At 38.5% G+C, this 23727-nt stretch overlaps 2 protein-coding genes across 5 annotated transcripts; both read right to left on the bottom strand.

The window, feature by feature from the left end:
• Positions 1-3732: 3732 nt before the first annotated feature.
• On the bottom strand, positions 3733-14293 carry LOC108680124 (protein O-glucosyltransferase 2). Of its 4 annotated transcripts, none has more exons than XM_018168889.2 (11): positions 14105-14293; positions 12882-13004; positions 12365-12453; positions 10462-10673; positions 9792-9932; positions 8942-9048; positions 7776-7895; positions 7174-7411; positions 6711-6890; positions 6040-6159; positions 3733-5407 (listed from the first exon to the last, which is right to left on the bottom strand). In XM_018168889.2, the coding sequence occupies exons 1-11, from the start codon at positions 14272-14274 to the stop codon at positions 5279-5281; spliced, it is 1629 nt and encodes a 542-aa protein (XP_018024378.1). In that variant the 5' UTR covers positions 14275-14293; the 3' UTR covers positions 3733-5278. The 4 variants fall into 4 exon arrangements, with proteins under 4 accessions (XP_018024378.1, XP_018024379.1, XP_018024381.1 ...); XM_018168890.2 differs by having other exon boundaries at positions 8942-9045; XM_018168892.2 differs by lacking the exon at positions 7776-7895.
• A 2984-nt stretch (positions 14294-17277) lies between these two features.
• On the bottom strand, positions 17278-22906 carry LOC108680125. Its single transcript, XM_018168896.2, has one exon. The coding sequence runs from the start codon at positions 22843-22845 to the stop codon at positions 17764-17766; it is 5082 nt and encodes a 1693-aa protein (XP_018024385.1). The 5' UTR covers positions 22846-22906; the 3' UTR covers positions 17278-17763.
• Between the last annotated feature and the right edge of the window lie 821 nt (positions 22907-23727).

Here is a 23727-nt window from a genome sequence, read left to right as displayed (position 1 = left end):
TAAAGGCAGATGTTTTCCATGCTTGATTTGGGCCATGACAAAAGATTCCCAGCCATTGTTGAAGCCAGGAAATTTTGGCTTGATAAATTATCTTGTATCTAAATCTAATTGTTAATTAAACTGCACAATTGCACTGTGAAATTTCAAATTTATCAAAAATTCAACAATTTACAGCCAGAATATATGATTTGCAAGGACGAAAATTTCATATTCAATTTCTATTATCCCAAAACAGATAATTATTGAAATTACCTATGAATTGGAAAAAATGCCTAGGAAAGCTCACTCATTTCATCCATTCCTATAGATTTTAAGTCAATTTTTCCATAAAAATATGAATAATGGCCTATTTCCATCTGCAATTTTTAAAAATTGCCCATGAAACAATCATTTTGTCGCAATTTTAGGAAACTTCTGCCTGATAATCCAAATAGGCTAGGTGACTAGGTCTATTACCGTCCGGGCATAGTGGCAAACCAGAGATTTTTTAGAATCAGTGCATTTTTAATTTCCTCAATTACTCAATATTTAAACCAATTTCTTATGTATGATAATGCTGGTATCCATGATACTTTACTCAAGTTTACTGGTCTACTTATAGTAATCAAAATCAAATTTGTGGGAGAGTCTAAAAAACTCTCTGCTTTGCCACTATGCGTCCGGGCGTCTAATATATAGGACCATAGTGGCAAAGCAGAGAGTTTTTTAGACTCTCCCTCAAGTTCATTTTTGAGTCCTATAAGTAGACCAGTAAAGTATCATGGATACCAGCATTACCTTACATAAGAAATTGGTTTAGGTCTTGAGTAAATGAGGAAATTAAAAATGAATTGATTCTAAAAAATCTCTGGTTTGTCACTATGTATAGGACTCAGTAGAAACTGCATCTGCACAATTTAACACAAACATTGACAGCAGCCACTTGTCATTAAAATCCATATAATATTGGTACAAACTACAAAGTACAAACTACAATTTAAATAGTTCACTATTCAATAACCACACAAATTGCATAATGATAATGGCTTCACTCTTTGAAGTTCAGACTTCAGACTACAAAGCAAATTTGGTTATGCCAGAAAGATTTGGTTCAGTTCTGTGTAAATATATTCTTTCTATTGATCCTATATAAATGAAACATAAATTTGATAAAGTCAGATGGAAAAAAAGTAGGCTAACAACTGTTGTAAATTTTGAATAGTAATTTTGAGCTTATTATCATCTTTCATTACCTATAAGTTTAATTTTAAAGCTACAGTCTAAACTCAATTTACAGGACACAAAATCATCATCAATATTCATCATCATGAAGATGAAGTGCATGATTGTCGTGGTTATGAGTGATGGCTTGTTAAAAAAAGTGCTGTAAATAAATTAGGCTACCACTTGTCACAGGCTCACAGTCACAGCTATAACATCATTATTCATTAACATGGACGTGAAAATAAATTCGATTCTTAGCTACCTGCCTGGCAGCTGGCACTTTAGGTTGCTTTGTTGCCTGATGCGCAGATAATTGGAATTTGTACCGTAGCTTTGTAGGAGATGGGAGAATGAGGGTCCAAGAGTAAAGGCTGCGGCTGCACAGGTTCTTTCTTTCTTTCTAATTTATTCTTATAGGAGCACTGGAAGCTAGTCCATAAAGCCCCTTGCCTAAACTGGGTTTAATTGGTACCTAACACTCTAACAGCTTTTTTCTATTTATTCACCGATTCAAAAATGTACTCACTCTATCACATACACACGTCCGTAGTCGACCGAAGCTCGAACCGGAATCGGTCAAGTAAGTCTAATCAAAACCTCTACCTTGATTAGGTCGGCTGCACAGGTTGCAATGCAAGCAGTAATACAGCATGCCAATGTCAAATACGGCGGGCAAATTCATCCGGATTTTAATTAAGGAAATTGTATTTAGTGCATAATTTAGAAATCAAAACTTTCGTGGCATAATATTCAGCAACGGTGATAATAGAAATTAAATATGAGGGAACAAGTAAGTTTGGACTATATTTTCACCGAAATGACTACACTATGATACGTGATATCATTGCGCGCTTGACGTCAATGACTTGTCATTGCAAATTTTGAACAAATTATCAGGAATTGAAATTCACCAATGATTAACGAGAAGTAGTAGTAGTAGTAGTAGTGTAGGTAGAATGATTAGCGAGCGCTTCAATTAGTATTAAGCTATTTCGCACCGGAGGTCATAATACAGGGTGTCCCAAAAAAAACGATACCCAACTTTGAATGGCTGTAACTCGAAAAGTAATAGAGTTTAAAAATGTTGGAAGGTCAGGATTTGTTCCCTGTGTTTTTCTGCATCTCTCCACCAAAAATCAGACAGATCAATGTAGCCATAAGCGTTGGATAGAACTTTCAGTGACATGTGCTAAAATCGTGCTTGCGCAAAGTTTTAGTAAGATCATTTTGAGTACTCATTACGTTGTCTTGACATGTTTTATTTTCGCTGTTTGATTTTTAGCGCATTTTCTCATTTATGAAAAAAATACACTATTGTGCTCGCTATGTCCGTCTGTCCGTCCGACCGTCTGTCTGTCTGTCCGTCCGTGACTTTGTTTTCGTCGGTGAGAAAATGCGCTCTCTGTCACTCACTGCAGTGAGTACTGAGATCCATTTTTTGTATCTTTGGTGAGACAAAAACATGGCAATCTTTGGTGAGAGGCAATCATGACAATCTTTGGTGAGAGGCAATAATGACAATCTTTGGTGAGACACAATCATGGCAATATTTGGTGAGACAATCATGGCAATCTTTGGTGAGAGAGAATTTCAAAACCAAAGATTGTCTCTCACCAAAGATTGCCATGTTTTTGTGTCACCAAAGATACAAAAAATGCAACTCAGTACTCACTGCAGTGAGTGACAGAGAGCGCATTGTCTCGTTGACGAAAACATGAAGTCACGGACGGACAGACAGACGGGCAGAAGGACGGACGGACAGACGGACATGGCGAGCACAATAGTGCATTTTTTCATAAATGAGAAAATGCGCTAAAAAGTAAAACAACGAAAAGAAAACATGTCAAGACAACGTAATGATTATGCAAAATGATCTTACTAAAACTTTGCGCAAGCACGATTTTAGCACATGTCACTGAAAGTTCTATCAAACGCTTATGGCTACATCGATCTGTCAGATTTTTGGTGAAGAGGTGGAGAAAAACATAGGGAACAAATTCTGACTTTTCAAATTTTTTTAACTCTATTACTTTTCGAGTTACAGCCATTCAAATTTGGGTATCGTTTTTTTTTTTTGGGACACCCTGTATAACATCGCCAGCGAGGCGGAAGGTCTCAGTTATTCAAAAATCCCAAATTAATCATCACCCACAAGGGGCGGAAGGTCTCAGATGTCCGGCCCGCTGAAGCTGGCTTGAAGGAAGCAGCGTTGGCATCTAAAAGAGACGAAGTGACAAGTGAAAAGCAACAGAAACTAAGACACTCGAACAAGAGGTAGCTTACACGGCCTCCCGTGCGAGAGAGACAGAGAAGGCAAATGTAAGAAATTCTAACTACAAATAACAACCCCACAACTGAGACCTGCAGTCAGACACCGCGAGCTCAGCGGTGGGGCGCTCAGGAACAATCCCCCTATAAGCGCAAAATCCCATAACACTTCTGACGAGCACAGACACACGTCGCAATTTTGTCAACCTGAAGAAGACTATCGAGGAAATTGTGAAAGCGACGTTAACTTCTACAACGGTATTGCCAAGGTAGCGAGAAAGTTATAATTTTATTAGAAAATAAAACTCGTAAAATGTGTAACACTACAGTATATCTCACGAGACAACCTCAGTGAGATATACAAGCATAATTAATCAGCTTGCAAGCAGAAATGAAACTGTCACATGATGGCTCCTGTCATAGTGGCAAAGGAGAACATTGTAAGTATCATACATACCAGCGTTATCATACATAACAAATTGATTGAAATATTAAGAAGATAAGGACATTAAAAATTAACCGATTATATAAATTCTCTTGTTTCTACCGATTCTACCTCCCGTCACTACAAAAGAAAGATGCGCAATAACGCCAGTCAATTTTGTAATTTTGTCAACCAGCCTCCAGGCCTCGCTTAAGCTTTACCGTACGGTACTTACAATATCTATCCGGCAGGCGTACTCAAGTTTAATGAGTTTTTTCACTATAGACTCAACAATATGTCACAAAAAAAGCTATCTGTTAGTATCAATATATACTGAAAAATCTTGAATATAACAGCATAAGAAATAAGGAGATTCAAACATTTGAATGGACCAAGAAAATAAAATATTGCGGCTACATAAATGGAAACGACGTACCCGGTATATATCCTATAGTTTCATAAGTTCAATGTGTCAAATACATGTGTCACTCACTAGTAAAATGAAAATTTATTGGGATATCTGATCTCTTTTATTTCAGAATCGGGCACAAAAACCGCAGTAAAACACATCAGGTGGATATAGGAGCTATTCAGATCTACCTCACAACATTAACATTAGGATTCAAGAGGTTAATGATTCACATCACAAGAAAATTGGAAGCACCACGTTGTTAAAGCCTAAGTAATAATGATGTAAGTTTCTGATTGAAAATGCGCAGTTCGTATGACCAAGGTTTTGTACTTAATATTTGAGTAATGATAACAATACAAAATACAATGTCAACATGTTATATCGTATAAAAATACTTGTATTATCAATCTACTTAAATTGCAAGTTCAAAGAGAATTTAAGAGCAATGAAAATGCCACATAAATCCACCATATCTTTAATAAAAACGTTTCTTAATGAAACAATGAAGATATGGCGAATTTACTTGGCCTTTTTATTGCTTTAGATTCTCAGTAAAATGTTCAAGACATAAAATCATAACCTAAATCGGACATAAAAAAATTATTTTAGTGGCATCAATTCTGTCTCTCATAGACTCAACACCAGAACTAAGTAAAATTATCCAAATGAACTGAATAAATTACGTAGATAAAGCTTACCCTGATCAGCAATATTAAAATATAGTATTAAATATCTAATAAAATTATACATGAATGAACCAAGAAATAAAAGACATACTAAAGAAACTAAAAATAAACTAGTTCGTTGTTGCTAGTATGGAGTTTCGTGTATTTAAATTGGTAAGGCGCAATCTAACGAGACACCAATATATAGTTAAAGGTATGTTAAAAAATGTTAATTATGGTAAGTTCCTCGAGATGAATCGATTTACTTTGGTTTGTTCATAACGAGCATCCGAGCTCATCGTGGGATCATAGCTCATCGTGACCCAACAGTCTGTGACACTGACAACTGCCGAAGCGCTTCTCGTTGTCCTCTCGCGCCACGTGGTCCATGCCTGGCCGAATGACAACCTTCTCCGTCAAGCGCTGCGACCACTTCTGTGGGCGAGTCACTCAATTATGAATACACGAGTAATATCGCCTACTGCAGCGTTAATGGCACGCCCCATAAACGAAATCAGCCGACTGGATCCAGGCCTTTGCCGAGTCAGCGCTATACGTGATAGTATGGTAGTACGTTAGTTTTTTTTTATTTAAGAACTCAATTATTAGCCAGATACAACACGGATTAACAAAACAAATATATTAATGCCATTAGATTGCTTAAATACCAGATAAACCATAAATTTAAAGGCGAAGAATATGCCACAAAAAAATAAACATATCCTCAAATTGTAAATAGATAATATAGGTTTTATCTTACTCACATTTTATTTGTCAATTTAGGATTAAATATGAACTTTTTGAATTTCCGCTTCAGTAAATGATGGTATCTGTGTTCTAGAATTTTTGAACTAACGATAGAGCTGGTCAATATATTTAATAGCTTAGATACAAATATATAAATATTACAGAATTATCGGTGTAAAGTGAGATTAAATTTTAATTTCAAATGCATTGCGATCTATATTGACAGGAGTCTCAAGCATGCAAAATACCATCCAAGAAACAGAAATTTTATTGAATAAAAATACTAACAATCCTATCGAATGTGAGGAACATATTTTGACCTGAAGCAATACAGCATGGTAGCAGAAGATGTCCTTAGGCATGAGGTTCTCAAGCACAAACTGCCGACCAGCTTTGCTCATTGCAAGCACGGCGTCGTCGTTGGCACGAGCCCATTCAATCTGCACATGAACAGCAAATGAGTCTCCCAATGAAACAATTAGTTCTCCTACTCCCTTCACTACAAATCTGCACATGTACAGCAAATGAGTCTCCTACTGAAACAATTGGTTCTCCTACTCCCTTCACTACAAATCTGCACATGTACAGCAAATGAGTCTCCTACTGAAACAATTAGTTCTCCTACTCCCTTCACTACAAATTTGCACATGTACAGCAAAGGAGTCTCTCTGAAACAAATTAGTCTCCTACTCCCTTCACTACAAATCTGTACATGCACAGTAATTGAGTCTCTCTCTGAAACAAATAGGTCTCCTACTCCCTTCACTACAGATCTGCACATGTACAGCAAATAAGTCTTTCTCTGAAACTAACAAGTCTCCCACTCCGCTTACTTCTCTTCAAATCTCCGTTAAAACCCAGCGCAACGAGGCTAAAATTTAGAAATAGAGAAACAATATGGACGACAGTGAATGTTTATACTCACTATTCATACCAACAGAAAGTAAGATTTAACTTTGAGACACGTTCCAAATTATTCTTCCCATGACACCTTTTGGACAAGATCTGAGAGATCTCTCTTGAAGGGCAAGTAATGGACGTTGGGCTTCAGCTGCTTGTAGAAGTGCTCGTAATAAGAAGAGTCTTGCTTCAGGACGACACCAGTACCGCCCAAGAGGTAGCCCAGCCTGTAGGCTGCCACCGTGCCGTCTATGTTTATCTGGTACTTGTACTGAAACAATTCAATGATTAATGTTAAATTCATCAGTCCATCCATTACATAACATAGATAAATAATTGTAGGAAACGTACGGTATCACAAACACGTTAAGTGACCGCAGAAGCGATGTTGAAAAGCCATCCTCTAATTTTTTAGGATCAGTTTGACTGCAATAACCGTACAATTGACTGCTCTAAAACAATATCTTGTCATTCCATCAGCAGGATTTAAAAAGTAGCTAATGTAATTTAAACAACTTGAAGAACAAAATGATAAAAATACATTTATTACTTACATTGAAAAATTCAAAAAATGAAACATGTTTTTGTTTCGGCCCATACTGTTCCTCCTGGTCGCGAAAGAAAAAGAAGTTAGTAAGGGAGACGTTGAAGAGGTCAGGGTGATCCCGAGCAAGACTTATCAAGTCAAGACGCTCCTGACGAGAATCGCGACCGCGCCAGAAGGCAATGGGTTTCTTCTTGCTCCAGGGCACCGCGTTGTTGCTCTGCACCGATAACATATCCAGCGTCACTCTGCATATGAAAAGAACGAGTACAATAACTTGGGCCAAAGCCTCAGCTACAAAAGCAGCCCCATCCCATGTGCCCAAGAATAAAAATAAGCTTCTACAGGGCCTTGAGAACCCGTTTTTGTCGAGGTGCTTGTCATCGCAGCTGAAGTATAAATCCACCTTATAAGTTTATTAGGATGTTCACCAAAGAAAATGTTAATAGATTCAATTCTTGTTAAGTGATTCACTTGTTTCAGTAAAATTTTATTGTAACGGAGTAAGAGCATTATTTCCATATATTGTGAATATTGTTGTTGTTATTCGCCCTCCCCGTCCCGCGACAAGTGCGGGACGGGGCCTACACCCATTCCTGTGGCCAGCCCAACCTCTCTCCCCAGCGCGCTAACAGCCCCGCCGCCTCGATGGGAGAGTCCCACAAAACCAGGGGCGACAAGGGCGTGACCAGTTCCGAGCAGCCAAACAGGTGGCAGGTGTTGTGATCATGTCTGAGACAGAGTGGACAAAGAGGGGACGGATGTGTGGCTGGATCTATCTTGTGTAGGTATTGGTGTAGTAGGGGGGACTTGTTTGTACGGAGTTGTGCTAGTGCTTCTATTGTGATGGTTCGTGAAGGTGGTTGTTTCTGATTGAATCCGCGGGTAATGTGTTGGGTAAGTGAGTGTAGGGCTGTAACTGTGGAGTGATTTCCCTTGAAACCATGTTGGTGAGCTATTTGTGGAATGAGAGGTTGAATGATGTTGAGTATGATTTTTTCTAATGTTTTGGATATGGGACTGAGGAGTGATATTGGTCTGTAGGAAGAGCCTATGGATGTGTCTTTGTTGGGTTTGGGTATGGGTATGATCTTGGCTAGTTTCCATGGGTGTGGGATGATGTTTTTGTTTATTGCTATGTTGTATATTTTGGTGAGGTCTGATATTGCATTGGGTCAAATAGTGTGTATTTGTTGCAATATCATACCTCACCAAAATATTGTGAATATTCCTTTGCCCTATTAGACTCGGTAAAATCTGTCCAGCTAGATTGTTTTAAAGGGTTTGAATTTAGTTGACTATATCTTCTGTATGACACACATTAGTAAATAAATTAATAAATCATTCGTTAACGCAAGAAATTTATAAGACAAAAAGGTTGTTTTTGATGTCTGCATGGATAGTGGAGATCATTATAAGCCCATTGTTTTATCGATGAAGCTACAAGATTCAAACTCGAGATTGGGATGCTGAATGATTAACTATTGTAGTGAACCGTTTCAAGTATTATTTGATGAACCAGCATGTCGCCTGTAGCGAATATTCACTATGATTCCCAATAAATGAGTGGCAAACGGCGTTTACACTCGAGATTAAATACATTGATGGATCACGCCGGTGTTGAATATGCCTAGAGATCTTAGCCCTGTAAATGAACTGAAATAATCCAAACATGAACTGCCAGTACATTTATCGCTAACAAACGCAAAGCGCGGCTATGGTATAGTTGAGTTTAACTCTAGATATCCATTGTGTTGACTAGATGTACACTGGCTGACCTGCCCATCATCTCTAGCGTGGTCTCGGTAATGTCATAAGTTGGCAACACGATGTCGGCCGTGTCGTCTGACCCGCACCACGAGAACACGGGTATAGGCGGCAACTGCTGCACACAATGAGCGAGTTTAGTTATGTTGAATTAATTTCAATGGATATCATCATTGCATATAATCAGATTAGAATAAGAAACTTACTGAGCATTATAAGCATTTCATACATTAATAATACTTGAACATTACAATCACCAACAAAATTTGATCTTTTCATAGATATTATATTTTAAATTTGTGCATGTGTTTGAATCCTGACGCCGCAATATATAGGGGATTCAGGGGCGCGTATACAGGATATTTGTTGTATCGGGAAAATACATTCATACACCTGGAAATTAGGACTTTTTTAGTGCGAGGAAAGGGTTGGACCATAAAAATTTTCATTTTATTTTTAAATTGATACTTACAATTCCCATTTAAAATGACAAATTAGTTTTTTTATGCTTTGAAACGATAGTCCAATGGAAGTTTTATGTTCCATGAAAAACGTGAAAGAGATTTCAATTAGAATTCATGAACTTTATTGGTGCTGATGGGATTAGGGACAGTAGAACTACAGAGCCCGTGCTAACGTGCTAGTGATCAATGACCTAGTTATGACTCTGAGCAAACACTAGGAGGTACTTCTCGGACATTCAAGTGCTTATGCCTCATTATGGTAATTCATCGCAGAAACTCCACATTGCCACATTGACTTGACTATTTCAAATGAACACATTCTCTGAAAAAACTTTGACTGACTAATAATTAAAAAACATTTATCTCAACTACTTCCACGTAAAAAGAGAAATCATACCTTTTTCTCGACCAGTGGCCAATCGCCAAGGTTGATGATGAACTCGGTGTCAGGCAGGACCATCTTGCGCGCCATAGATAGCAGCATGTTGTCCATGAACATCTTGAAGTCGACGTGCTGGCCATAACAGTGGCGGTATATCTGATGCAAGTGCAAACATTTCAGGAACCTTAAACAAGTTAATTCGTGTAATTTAAAGCTAAATATTTATCAATGATTGTTAGTGTGTTTGAGTCCTGGCACCTCCAATATAAAGGGTTGTTTGGGGCGTGTATCCAACTGAAATTTATTCATGAAGGGAGAACAGTTGAAGCATTGCAAAACTGCAAGGAGAGGATTGGACTAAGAATTTGCATAACTTTATATCTAAATTTTGAAATGAAACTGAAATTTCATTTCATCTATATAAAATATGGCATAAGCGTGTCTTTCTTCAATTAGCTTACATTGGGTTTATTATAGTCAAAAGGATTTGAATGATGGAATTCGGGTTAACAGGATTCTCAAATTTTCAACGTAATCTATTCCGGCAACCGTCAGGCTAATACAAAACTAGAACAGTGCTCACATGTCACATCCCAGCTGGGCAGCAGTGTAGTCTGAATCAATGCTAGCGTGCTTAACTTAATGTTTTTGGGGAATAGTTAGACTTGGAACAGCCAACATGTACCTCATTTGTCTTAACTACATAATGACAGAAGCTGCGAGCTGCAGGTCTGTAGTATCGGTCCTTGGCCTCTCTGAGCACTTCACTGAAGTGCACGGCAGGGAAGGGTGCGAGGTCTTCCTCCACCTGCGGCACAGATGCTGGACAACCTGCCACTGTCAGCCACTCCTCCAGGGTCCCTTCAGGGCAGTAGCAGCTCTCTGGATACACTGGCTCTGTCCAGGGTGGAATGCAATATACAATTAAAACGCACAATAATTTCATTGAAAAATATTAATCCAACAACATCATGAGAAGTTAGTCATTTTTTGCATGTGTAAGTTTTATATATGAAATAGAAAATCCCATGACACATTTACCAGCATAAAAAGTCTGAAAAACATTGCTTGAAATTATAGTGATGTACATAATACAAGAGACCTGTTCTCATTAATTTAACATCAGACATAACACCTTAATAAACAAAGGCTAGAAGAAAAGAAGAAAATATTAGGTAGGTATATTTTTACAGGGAGGCGTAATTTAGCTAGCAGGGGATATAGCACATATTTCAATGCCTTCACCCATTTACCTGATTTTAACCCATTATTAGTTAGGTATTAACTATGCAATGCTTTTCCTTATCTAATTCCAGCACTAAATTATATTCCAGTACCAATGTATATATGATATCTGAAACTGTGTAAATTGTTTGAGTTGCTAATTTTGAAGAAAATTTCCTATCAAGCAAGACCATTGCCTAAGTGAGTTGACCGATAATGTTGTCCCTTAAATTCAAAGATGTTTGTAGCTTGATTCCACAGTATTTCAATAGAGGCTATTGGTTCTTCATTTCACTCTCTGCCATTGCAACTTTATTGATTTGTGCATTTTTGTTCTATGCTTGTGATATGCGTGTTCATTCAAGTCTGTTTTAGGTATATTCTGTTTACATTTTGTGATGTTTTTTCCCAAGTTCCACCATGATTCTCTAACATTTTTTAAATCAAATTATAAGATTTCTTTAGAAATAACTATTTGCAGTCATTAACTTCAGTGTTATATAGTTTGGATTTCAGCTCATTCAATAGTATAGTTTCATTACCTATGACGTCTGATTACGGTTCCATTAATTAATGCTTCAAGCATGTTATCAGCTCAAGTGGCATGATAGCCCATTAGTGGTCAAGTCACCTTAAAATATTACTCATGTTCCAAAGCCTTATCAAGTACCTATATTATCAGTTAATTTTAGTAAATTAATTTAGTTAGGCTTTGCAGTTAACTGGTGCAAGTACCACCTCCACCTGCCCATGCTCTAATTTTTAGTACATTCTCATCAATCACCATTACTACATTATTTTTATTAGTCATTACTACCCATAGAGATTGTGTTTTGTTTATTTCAGTCACTTGTGTTATATTATATTTTGTACAGGATCTCTTGACTAATTTTTTGGACCAATTCTTTCTTAACCTTTCACCCTTATAGTTATCTTCTAAATTACAAGCAGACAACGAGTGTGTCTCATCTGCTAGAGACACATGGTAGTAACAATATAAAACATAGTTAACTTGAAATTAAAAATGCATTTTTAGTGGAAAACTACCACCTAGTGAAATTTAAGTAATGAAGAAAAGAACTGACATCAAAAGGAACACTAAGAAAGTAAAACTATAGCATTTTATCATTTATGCAGAATTAACTTCACTCTCAATTCAAAGTACCGGTATGTGAACTGTAATAAAGGAAATAAGGTAGACACAATATAAGATGGAATGCTAACCTAAAAAAGGCTGCAAGGTACTCTAAAGAGACAACATTTCCCCCACTCAGATGCAGAGGTTGTCAATCAGCTCATTATTAAGTTATTAAAGCTAATAATTTTTATAACTTGGGTTCATGCCATTGTATTTAGGAATTTACCAGAAATTTTATAGGGTGAGTCTGAGACATGTTGACTTAGGTAGAGAACATTGATACGCATGTTGTGGCATGTCTGGTATGTCCGGTACCTGCAATAATGTAAGTAGTGTCACAAGTTTATTCATTACATTAACAAAAGACTTAGATCCATAAATTTTTCAGTTATAAGCAGTTTCCATAGTCCATATATTCAAGAAGTAAGACATATAAAATGATATTTTACACAGCAGTATAAATTATTTTCTAAGAAGCATACAAAAATGTTTTGAAAAGAGGTGAAATTAAATAGGTGAGTTGTTACCCCCAAAAATTCAACTTCAATCAATAATGAAAGTAACTTTTACAAATCAAAATGAAGTCATAAATAAAGTTAATAAAGCTTAGTAAGATTATTAAGTCACCATCATACATTTATTTGTATTCGGATTCAAATGGAAAAAATCACCCAGTATTTGCAGTGCCTACTAAATGTAAATTCACTGTGACTGCATTGATCTTAATAAATACAAAGGCTTACCTGACAATATAAGAGCCATCATATCTATCCAGAACCTGCACCCAAACCCTACAGTAGGTGCCCGAGTCAACATCGCCCTCTACTTGCACACTGAAGGCCTTCTCACCCACTGAGTGGTTCAATCTGTGTGACAAATGACAATCAACTCATTTCATTCAGAAAATAATTTCATACTCAAACACAATTAAAATATAAATATTCACATAATTAAATTACATCTATGAATTGAGAGTTTAACATATTTCATGGCTTGAGTGTGTGGTGTTAAAAGATGATAGAACACAAATTATTAGTGCACCTGCATGTCTACTGCATGTGGTACAAACATGTTTCTGCTTTTTGTTGGTAGTTTGGCATCAATCTAATTTCAAATTTGGTAATGACATGAGTAAAATTGTTATTTTATTACTGCCAAGTGCCAATACAGCATGAAACAAGATCAACCAAATTAATTGGCAAATGCTAGATAAGCAAAATAGGTGACACATGTGTAATACCACTAATATGAATGGGGTAATTGAATAATTAAAGTGCAGTAAATAGTCACTCACTTCCTCAAAAGTGATGAGACAGCCAAAATTCTTGAGCTGGTGCAATTATCAACAATTTAAATAACAATTTTACACTTGAATTGTGCTTCTGATTCTTGGAACTTTACATTTGTCATTTTATTTCTATGCCTGAACTAGAGAGGGAAAAAGAAGCATTCATGAAAATTTACAAAATCACAGTGTCCAAACTACCAAAACAAACAGCAATGAAAGACAAGGGTTGAGCTAGATGAGAAGCACAACTTTATTTGCAACATTAGGGTTTCAAAAGCTATTAGTTTCCATTGTAAAAAGTGAATATTATTATTACTTAGAAGTCTTTTCAGTTAAACATGGTGTAGTTGCTTATAACTTTCCAGCTGTCTTATGCAGTCTTTAGACAGACTGGTGCATCACCAATAAATAACTTATCTTGTTACATGCAAAGCATTTCACTAATAAATTGTGCATATTAAAAAATGCTTTATATACTGTATTGCACATATTATAATAAACATTATATATTGTATATATTATAATCTATCCAATAATGTACATGTAACAATTAATACAATAAATTTTTATATTATTTTATAAACTTCAAGTTTTACATATTTCTTGTTCCAGAAAACCTAAGTAAAATGTAAAATTAAAAAAATGTAAATCTGAGTAACTGTTTAGAAAATAATTTACCTTATACCAGCAGAATCATAAGCTTCAATGAAAAAATATCTCACTGGATATACAGCTTTTTCAGGATGCAAGCCTAGTCCAAAAACTTTTGTTTTAGCTGGGTCAACATCCAAACATTTGACAACAATCAAGCAGCTCAGTAAAATTATTTTCAAATGGTTCAAAATCATTTTAAAAATTATACATAAAATTAGCTGTGGGAAGAAGAAAAACAATCATTAAATGTTAGCAGTTGAGAATCAGAATAAGATCATAAATAATGCACTCATAGAGATTAGATTAGAGAATAGAGATATTACCACAGGAACCTCACTTTCACTGTAAAAGCCAGTCTCTTGTCCACAATCCAAATAAGAATGCAAATATATTCAGTCAGAGAAACGCCTACAGCTGCTTGGCAGCAACACATCAGCAATTGGCACTTGGCAGTGATTGGCATATATGCCAGGCAGCCAGCCTGTAAATGCCTTGGTTGCTTATGACTTATGAGGATGTCAATCATGTTACTGACGCAGAAGCAGCATGCAGGCATTGAATATTTCAACTTTGCAAGCCACAATAGAGTTTTTCAAGCCATGGTTTTATGGATTTGCCAGCCATGATTCCATTTTTTTTGAGCCGTGATTCCATTTTTAGAGCCGTGGGCCCATGAGTTTCATATCTGGACCATGAAAAGCCATTTATGAGGTGCACATTTATTTACATAGTCCATGCACATGTTACCTCGAATCTCCAATTTTACCCTTAAACAGTCTAACGGCAACAATAACATTTGTCTTTACTGTAAGCTGAACATGTGTTAATGCAGTTTGATGCATAGTGGCAATTGGCAAAGCAGAGACTATTTTAACACATTGGCCACAATTGCCGATTTGGCCCGATTGCTGTACGGGCGATAGGTTCAAACTTGTATATCTTCAGTTACCTGACAGATAGCAAGGAGAAAAGTTGCGTGCAGCTCTGCAGGGGTATGTTCTGTCATTGTGTCACGTAAAATTGGTGACCGTTGAAGAGGGTCACAGAACATTAGCTGTACTGTATCATAGTGTATTTTCTTACTTCTAGGTCATGCCTCCTAATATCCTCTGGTTTTCTCCCTTAGAAGGAGTGGTTTAAATTTTGTTTTGTTATCAATAATGTGTGTGTTTCTTCTGTGTTTGTTTCAGACATATATCTTAGTTATTGGCTTTACCAATACATGTGTCCAGTATTGCCAGTGAAAAACAGTCTACCTTTAACATGCACCAGCATGGTCATGCTTGAACTTGTGCCTATCTGCACCTGATTGTCTATCAATGTCTGCATCCATTGCCTGAATTACAATTTACCTTGAAGTGATTGTCAACCTAATCCTGCTTGCCAAACTGCCGATACTCTGGTTCTTCCACATACTCCTGTTTCCTAAGCAACTTCAACGCTCCTTAAGGGTGAGTTGCAGTGAACTGGTAATATGATGCATTAATTTCCTGTCCTATATAGATGTCTCACGGTCAGTCTGGCCGTAGATTACTTGTAGGTTTACTGCGGCTGATGGTTGTGACCGTATTGTTTCTTCTGATGAGAACTGCGCCGCACCGATGATAACTGCCCGCCGTGCTCTGTAGTTGAGTCTCCGTGACTGCAGGTGTTATAACCGCTGGATAATTTGTGGCTTCTCGCGTTGTCTCACGACTGAGCCGCAGCCGTAGTGATGATGTTGACCGTATAATATGTTAAAGTTTTAGCCGTCCATTGTATATGTTTGACGCGCTCACAGGAATCTTGGCTGCTTCGATAAGTCTGGGTTTCTCGCGACCGTCAATGTTCGAAAACGGTAACACCGCCGGCCTGATGGCCGCAGCCGTTTGTACGTCCGCTAACTGCAGACGCACGTGCGTGACGGTCTCCGCCGTAGAACCAACAACCCTTGGCGCAAAATCTGAGGTCCTTATATACGCTAGAGTCGCGCACAGTTAAGCCTAGCGCTCGGGAGATGCTACATTCCTTCGAATGGAATTTCCCTTGCAACGCTGAGCGCCAACGTTGTTATCGTGTGAGTCTCAGCGCACCGCGAGTTGCAACTTATCCCCTCTTATAACAGGAAGGGCCATGACAACGAGAATGAATAAATATTTGTGGAAGCACTAATTATTGTCTAAATTTAAGGTTTGAAAGCTTTAAGGTTTTAAATTTTATTAGGAACAATATCGAATGAACAAATTAAGATTTGCGGTAGGCAAAAACAAAATCCAAAAATCACTAATAAGGGAAAGAGCACAGGCCGGGTTAATGTGGACTTGACATTACCGTGCCAGCTGTAAAAAATAAATGAAATTAATAAAATAGCAAAGGATGTATAATTTAAGAAGCTGTGATTGAAATGATTAATTAGTAATCAAGCATTGCAAGGTACAGTAAAGGCAAGGGACTTATCAGTTAACCTTAACAAAGCAAGCAAGGGATATAGTCATAATTAAATGGAATCAAAACAAGTTAAGTAAAACAAAGAACCAAAAGGGTTTGCAAGGTGAACACAGTTAAAGAATGCAATGATAGACAATTAAGTAAGTATAGTTGACTAATTGTTTAAAATAGGAATCATGAGAAAATGCAGTAGTTAATGTAATGAATCAAAGAATCATAATAAATCAAGAACCAATGCCTTATTTACAGAAAACACAAGTAAATTAAAATGAGGACAAAACATATATATACAAGGATGAACATTCACTAACCAGCATGGCTAAGCACGAGTGGTCAGGACTGTCAGACCGCTCTGTTACACAGCTGAGTATCATTCATTGGGCTCAGCTTATAGTTAATGAATATCTGTAACAGAGACTGAAACAAAAGAGGACAAAGACATTGAGGTGAGGTAAAGGCAAGGCCGGAGGCAAATAACAAGGATAAATAAGCACAGATAGGCTGTGCTACACAAGCCACAAAAGCTTCCCGGCAACATGCCCCCCCACTAGCTCAGCCTCATCTGTGCACAGTCCTGTATACACCACCCTACACCATCGGTGCTGTAGCCAGCTGGGTAAATATTTACAATTTATTGATAGACACGTTGAGTAAAACAAATTTACAAACCTATATACACTAATTACACAGAAAATATTTTACCAATTCAAAATTTATTTTCTAAGAGCAAAAATATTTGTATTCGCAATGATTTAAATGAAATTCTAAGATAAAATTTACAGACATAAAATATAACTTTATTACTTCTTACGACGTGATCGCTCCAATACTTTAGGTTGAACATTAGGAAGTAAAGGCACAGATCCTCTCGATCGAGTATGCTGCACATGTGAAGTTTCGGATCTAGCACCTAAATCATCTAACTCTGTGTTTACAACATCAATGACATTAGATCGTATTTCATTCAACTTATGCAAGCTATTTATACTGGTTTGGCTAGCTCCAAACCCACAAAACGAATCACTACTTCCAGAAGCAACAAGCGACTCGCATGAATGAATTGGTTGCTCATCAACAAGGGTTCCTGAGCTAGAACTAGACTGCGCAACATCAGCATCATTACCCGTTGGAGAAATACAATTTGGTTCCTCATTGGTACATTCAAAATGACTCTCCTGCGCCGATGTCGCAACTTCAGGGTCAGTATTTTCACCAGATTCATCAATCATATAGTTAGAATCTAATGATGACAACTGTCAATCATTATCTTCTTCCCACTCAAGAACAGTTAATTTGTACACGTCATCTATACGAACATTTGACGCACTATTTCCTGACACATCCACTTCAAGAGCCTCTGGTCTTACAGACATGATTTCCTCCGTCGCCCCAGACCCCTCAATATTGTCAAGAAAGGTTGAATTAGCCTCAAGTCTGGCTTCAAAATGACAACCCCTGCACAATCCCACAACAGTGCAGGTCGAACTTAAAACACTACGGCCTGAGGAACTTGACTGAGAGTTGGCAGTAATTGAATGGACAACAGAATCATCAAATCCAGAAAATGATGAACATGAAACACTATCAGATTGAGCAGGTACATCACATGGATTATTGTTACATAAAGACACAACATCCTCCCTATCAGAACCTCCAGACACTGAGGACTCGTCAGTAGACAACGCATCAACGAAATTAGGCGCTATACTGTCTACAAAGTCAACACTAGAGCAATCAGTAGAACCTATACCGGCATCGCCGCACGTCACCTCCACATAACATGGATTCTGAGCAATGTAGGTAGGTACAGTTTTATATTGACGCAACTGCGAATGATGTGCTCTGATAACAGTGTTAGAGTCTGGGGCAGAGAGTTGATACATTAGGCCATTGTCATTCACCTTAGTTACACTGAAGGGACCTCTAAAATTAGGGCTTAACTTATTTACATTACGAAAATCTTTATGTTGTTCTTTCATCAAAACCAGCTGCTCAACTTTGAATGGAATGAATTTTGGGTGACCAAGCTTCCAGGTATCACGCAGTTTACCTTGGAGAGGAGGATCAGCATCCACTCTATGAGATTTTGTCAGCAAAAATTTTGATGGTGACATGCAAATTTCACAATGATACGTGTTATTATACGTTATAATAGCTTTAGACAGATGTACATCCCAAGTATTGGATTCTGCAACAAGATTCTTTAGAAAGTTTTGAATAGAACGATGAACTCTCTCAATTGCGCCATTGCTTTTCGAACAATACGGGGTTGTTAGCTTATGATTGACATTACAGGTTGACAAAAATTTGTTCAATTCGGAAGATGTAAATTCTGGCCCATTATCAGTAAGGATGTTTGTGGGCAATCTAGGCAAAAATGGAAAAATATTGTCTGCAAAACATTTAACAATTGTGGCTGCTTTCTTATTCTTTATAGGCACCGCTGCTACCCATTTGGTGAAATGATCTACAACAACCAAGCAGCCAAGAAACCCTGCCGAGGTCGTCGGAAGTGACACCAAATCTGCAGCAACAAGTTCAAAAGGGTAACTCGTGCAAATTTTTAGGGTAGGCGGTACAATAGGTGTTGAAAATATTTTCATAATTTGACACTGATGACACGTAGTGCAGATATCACTAACAATACTATATCGCATTGGATGCCATACAAGATTGGTCATTAGGTCCAAAAGCTTATCTCTGCCTACATGGGCAAAACCAAAATGCAGTACAATGGCGATTTCCAGTACAATATTAAGTGGTACAACGATTACATGAGACACATCATTATCATTATACACAAGAGTATAATCAATTACAGACAACCTGTGTGCATGTCGTGAGAACCTTTTCAAAATATTAGGCCAACGTTTGCAAGGAGTTTCCTTCACAATATGTTCCTTTAGCAAGGCTACCTCGGGACACTTCGACTGAACATGCTTGATTGCATCATCTTCCATCAGTAATGATAGTCCACTGATGGTCGTGGAGTTTCCCTCAATCTCGAATCTGAGGTCATCACTGCTCAGCTTAGCTCTCAGCTGATGAGAAGAGGCCAAGTCAGCTTGTAATAGCAAAAGATGGTGCTCTGCAATAGAAGGACTATAGACAATAGACTTCGGCCCCAACTTAGAAACTGATTTGAAGTTTTGCTTACAAGTGTTACTCTCCAGATCAATGCTTATGTCATGCTCAATCATGAAGTCCAAGCCTAGCAAGAAGCAATAGGGAAACACCAAATTATCAACAACTGCAAACTTGTGACTAACAGGCATACTGTAAGTTCCAATGTCGAATCTCAACTCTACAGTGTACTCGATTGGTGTTCTCACCCCTGACAATCCAACAATGTCACATACACGTTCATTGAGCAAGTTAAATTCTACATCAGTTCCGAGTGATTCCAAAACACTCTTAGACACTAAACTTATTTCAGCTCCTGTATCTAGTATTGCACAGTATTGAAGCTCACCAAACGATGCACAAACTTGAGGCAATGAGCTCGGGACATGCGCGCAAAATTTAGGAGCTTTTTCGACATACACATGATCCAGAGTGAGTTCATGAGCATCGTCATCATCAGACTCAGGACACAATACATCCGATGACATGCACGCTACCGCATCACAGTGAACTGAGTTAATAGCAGTCTGGGGTACAATAGGAGGAGTGTAATTAACCACCTCAATCAAAGGGTTGAAATGTATCCCGCTAACGCACTGCAGATGAACAATGCGTTTAAAGTTTTCAAATTGATACACAATTGGTTCGGTAGACCAAAAATAAACAAAAACGCGAACCTGAAAAAGTCTACTGGCAGCAAGCAAAACGTCAAGTGCAGGCAACTGACCCTTACAACGCAGAAGACGTAGCTGCTTTCGACTTTCGCGATCTAGCGTGATGTTATACTTCAATGCATTATTCATTAGATCATCAACGAGCATTGTTCTCAAATCATTTTCACTACGAGGCAGATTTTTACCCATCCCAAGACTGCACAATGCTCGAAGTAGACTCACAAAGAGTGAGTCACCACCCCCGGGCACTGGTGGGCCGTCCAACATCAAACCAAATGGAAGGACAGGTTCAAGATCTGCAACATCTTGGTTAGGTACATGGCAATTTAACCTGGACAACGCATCTGCGGCTGAATTCAAGTGTCCAGGGACATACCGTATTTCGAACACAAAATCAGACAATTCCTCAATAGTTCGAGCTAAACGAGAACAGACAATCTTCATATTATGCAAGTGTACCAATGGCTGGTGATCAGTAAACAATAAAAATGGAACACCATACAGGAATGGACGAAAAGTTTTAATGCCCCATCTCAGTGCAGTCAACTCACGTTCCAAAGTCGAGTAATTCAGCTGCGCGCCAGTGAACGTCATCGAAGCAAATCCAATAACCCTGTGAGACTCACCCTGCAGCTGCGCTAGGTAGGCGCCAGCACCGTAAGCGGATGCGTCAACCCAGAGCTCTAGTTTACAAGCACCTTCCGAGTAATCGGGGTAAGCCAGCTCTAAGTCTGACTGCATATCCTGCTTCAGTTTTGAAAAGGCATTAGTCATTTCAGGTGTCCACTCTAGCTTCTTAGAACGTCTACCCCCAGTAAGGCAAGAAAGAGGTTTTTGTGTTTCCGAGCATTTTGGTAAAAACTTGCGTTGGAAATTAACAAATCCTAGGAACTCTCTTAGTTCGCCTACTGTCTTTGGCTGGGGATAATCGGCAATCTTACGTACATACTCGGGAGTCTTCCGAATACCTGAAGTAGTGATTAAATGACCGAGATACTGCACTTGTGACCGAAACCAGTCGCATTTCGAGGGTTTGATTTTAATACTATAACTTAACAGAGTTTCAAGGACTTTACACACCAGATCAAGATGTTCGCGGAAGGTTGATCCCATGATAAGAATGTCATCAATATACACTATGACCTTGTTCGAGGGGAAGGTGCTCAAGACAGCTTGAATTTCACGTTGGAACGCTGACGGCGCGTTGCGTAAACCAAAACTTAATCTCTTAAACTGCCAGTGGTTTTTCTGGGTAGAGAAAGCAGTGTACTGTCGGCTGTTCTCGTCAATTGGCAACTGGTAGTACCCTCGAACTAAGTCTAAGCGAGTGAAAAATTTAGTACCGTGTAAACCGAAAATAGAATCGCACAGATTTGGTACGGGGAACTTATCAGGTACAGTAACTTTATTCAATTTACGATAATCGATGCACATGCGTATCGAGCCATCACTCTTGCGGACCGGCACCACTGGAGATGACCAGGGCGAAGCACTGGGCTCGATAATATCTAACGCATTGAGCTCCTGACATTGACGTTCTATCTCCTCGGTAATCGGCTGAGGAAAACGTCTGGGACGTTGGTAGATGGGAGTTTCGTCAGTCAGTTTAATCGTATGACTAGTTACGCTAGCTACCCCTACATCGTTATCTCCCGTACTAAAAACAGTTTTATATTTTGAAAGAACGTTAAAAACTTCAGTTTGCTGCTTAATTGAAAGTTCAGGAAGTGCAATTCGGTTTCTAATATCATCATTAGTCGATTCATTTGATTGAGACACACTCTCTTCGTGAGGAAGCTGGTATACCGAGTCCAAAGTGCCAACATACTGACCCTTCCTCACATCAACATTTAGGTCACGAGACGCCATTAAAATAGATTTAGTTTGCACATTAAAAAATCCAGCGATACCGTGAACATTTGCATCTAAATTGTCCTTACCAGATTCATCCGAATACATCAACAAATGATCAGGCGCAACAGCGGGCGCGCGATAGTAAACGGGAACCTGCTGCACTCTACCTGGTTCCAATCTGACAGCAGAAGAAGCATAGCATGGTAAAGAACATAACATGACATGTAATGGTGTGCCACAACGATCGATATAAATTTCAATTCTTCCACCACCATCTAAATGCTTAGCGATCATTCGTCTACTTACACACAATTCAATTTTGTTTTCTCTAAGAAAATCAATGCCTAAAACAAATTGAATAAGATTATTTGGTACAGTAGGAAACACAATAAGATTGATATTGCACATTTCGACGCCATGAATCATTAGAGGCGTCTTTACAGTGCCAAGAGTTTTAAATGTTTTCTCACCAATTGCACTGAAAACACTTTCACTTTTCGAAATGTCAAGTTTTAAGTCACGAGCTAAATCAGAAGAAATAAATGATTTTTCGGCTCCACTATCAAGTATTGCAATCACAGGAATATTATTAATGAGAATTTCAACCTTCATTAGGCGCACCTGTTCACTGATCAAACTTACTAACTTTCCGGGTATGCACTCTGTGTCACCGTCTAGTGAAGACATCTTGCAAGCAACAGACGAACGGTCGTGACGGCGTTCACCTGGAGCATCCCCGTCCACATTGTGGACTCGCTGCGTCGGACCAGGTACCTCTTCGATGTGGCGCACGTTAGAGCCATCAACCCTCGCACGAGCCACTGATGAAGGCGAAACGTCTTCCTCCGTTCCAGAAGTTTTGCTCGCGTCAGTAATAGTAGTTGATTTCAGGTACTCATCAATCTTCTCTTCCAGATTAGTAGCAATGTTGACTTGTTTGGAGCCTTGGGCAATCGAATTTCGTCTCACCGATCTGCCCTCATTGGTAAGACTTGTCAGTTTGACGAGGAACCCTTACTGTTGCCTTGAGAACGCGAGCGGTTCCGATAATTGGGGTCAAACTTAGGACAGTCCTCCATGGAGTGTGATTTGCCACATATTAAGCAGACTCTCAAAAATCGCCAGCAATCACGCTTGAAATGGCCAGGTTTCCTGCAGTAGGAACATCGAGAGATATCAGCTGGAGACCTACCATCTGAGCTCTGAGATTGGTTGTGCCCTCCGGCAGCTCGACGATCTTGATTCTTCTTTGGTGAATACGGGATTGCCTTCTTATTGATCAAATTAGATGAATCTTTTTTAGAGTTATTTTCGTTTTCCTTCCGACTAACAGAGACTTTATTCTGTGAAGTTCCTTGATCAGATTGACGTCGAGACGGACGAAACTCGCGCGAAGCCTTGGGCTGCTCCTTTTGGCGACTGTTCCCATAATCTCGCGTCGCACTGGACCCGGAAGCAGGCTGACTTGCCCACATGATGGACTTCCGCGCAAGACCTGCTTCTTGCATATCTTTCGCCAGTTCAACTAATCCTGAGAACGGCAAGTTATGGCCAGGTTTCCTGCAGTAG

This window comes from Hyalella azteca, unplaced genomic scaffold (assembly GCF_000764305.2).
Source record: "Hyalella azteca isolate HAZT.00-mixed unplaced genomic scaffold, Hazt_2.0.2 contig9912, whole genome shotgun sequence".
Lineage (NCBI taxonomy): Eukaryota > Metazoa > Arthropoda > Malacostraca > Amphipoda > Hyalellidae > Hyalella > Hyalella azteca.
The sequence above is the reverse complement of the archived record's forward strand: the minus strand, read 5'-3'. Positions and strand labels throughout refer to the sequence as shown.

Bases quoted from the DNA above. Each gene is read 5' to 3' on its own strand.
- LOC108680125 (XM_018168896.2), bottom strand. From the start codon at position 22,845: ATGTCTTCACTAGACGGTGACACAGAGTGCATACCCGGAAAGTTAGTA.
- LOC108680124 (XM_018168889.2), bottom strand. From the start codon at position 14,274: ATGATTTTGAACCATTTGAAAATAATTTTACTGAGCTGCTTGATTGTT. The intron at 13,005-14,104 runs GTAAATTATTTT...TTTGTCACACAG, and splicing joins TATGATTCTGCTGGTATAAG to ATTGAACCACTCAGTGGGTG. The intron at 9,933-10,461 runs GTACATGTTGGC...CACTTGCATCAG, and splicing joins ATGTAGTTAAGACAAATGAG to ATATACCGCCACTGTTATGG.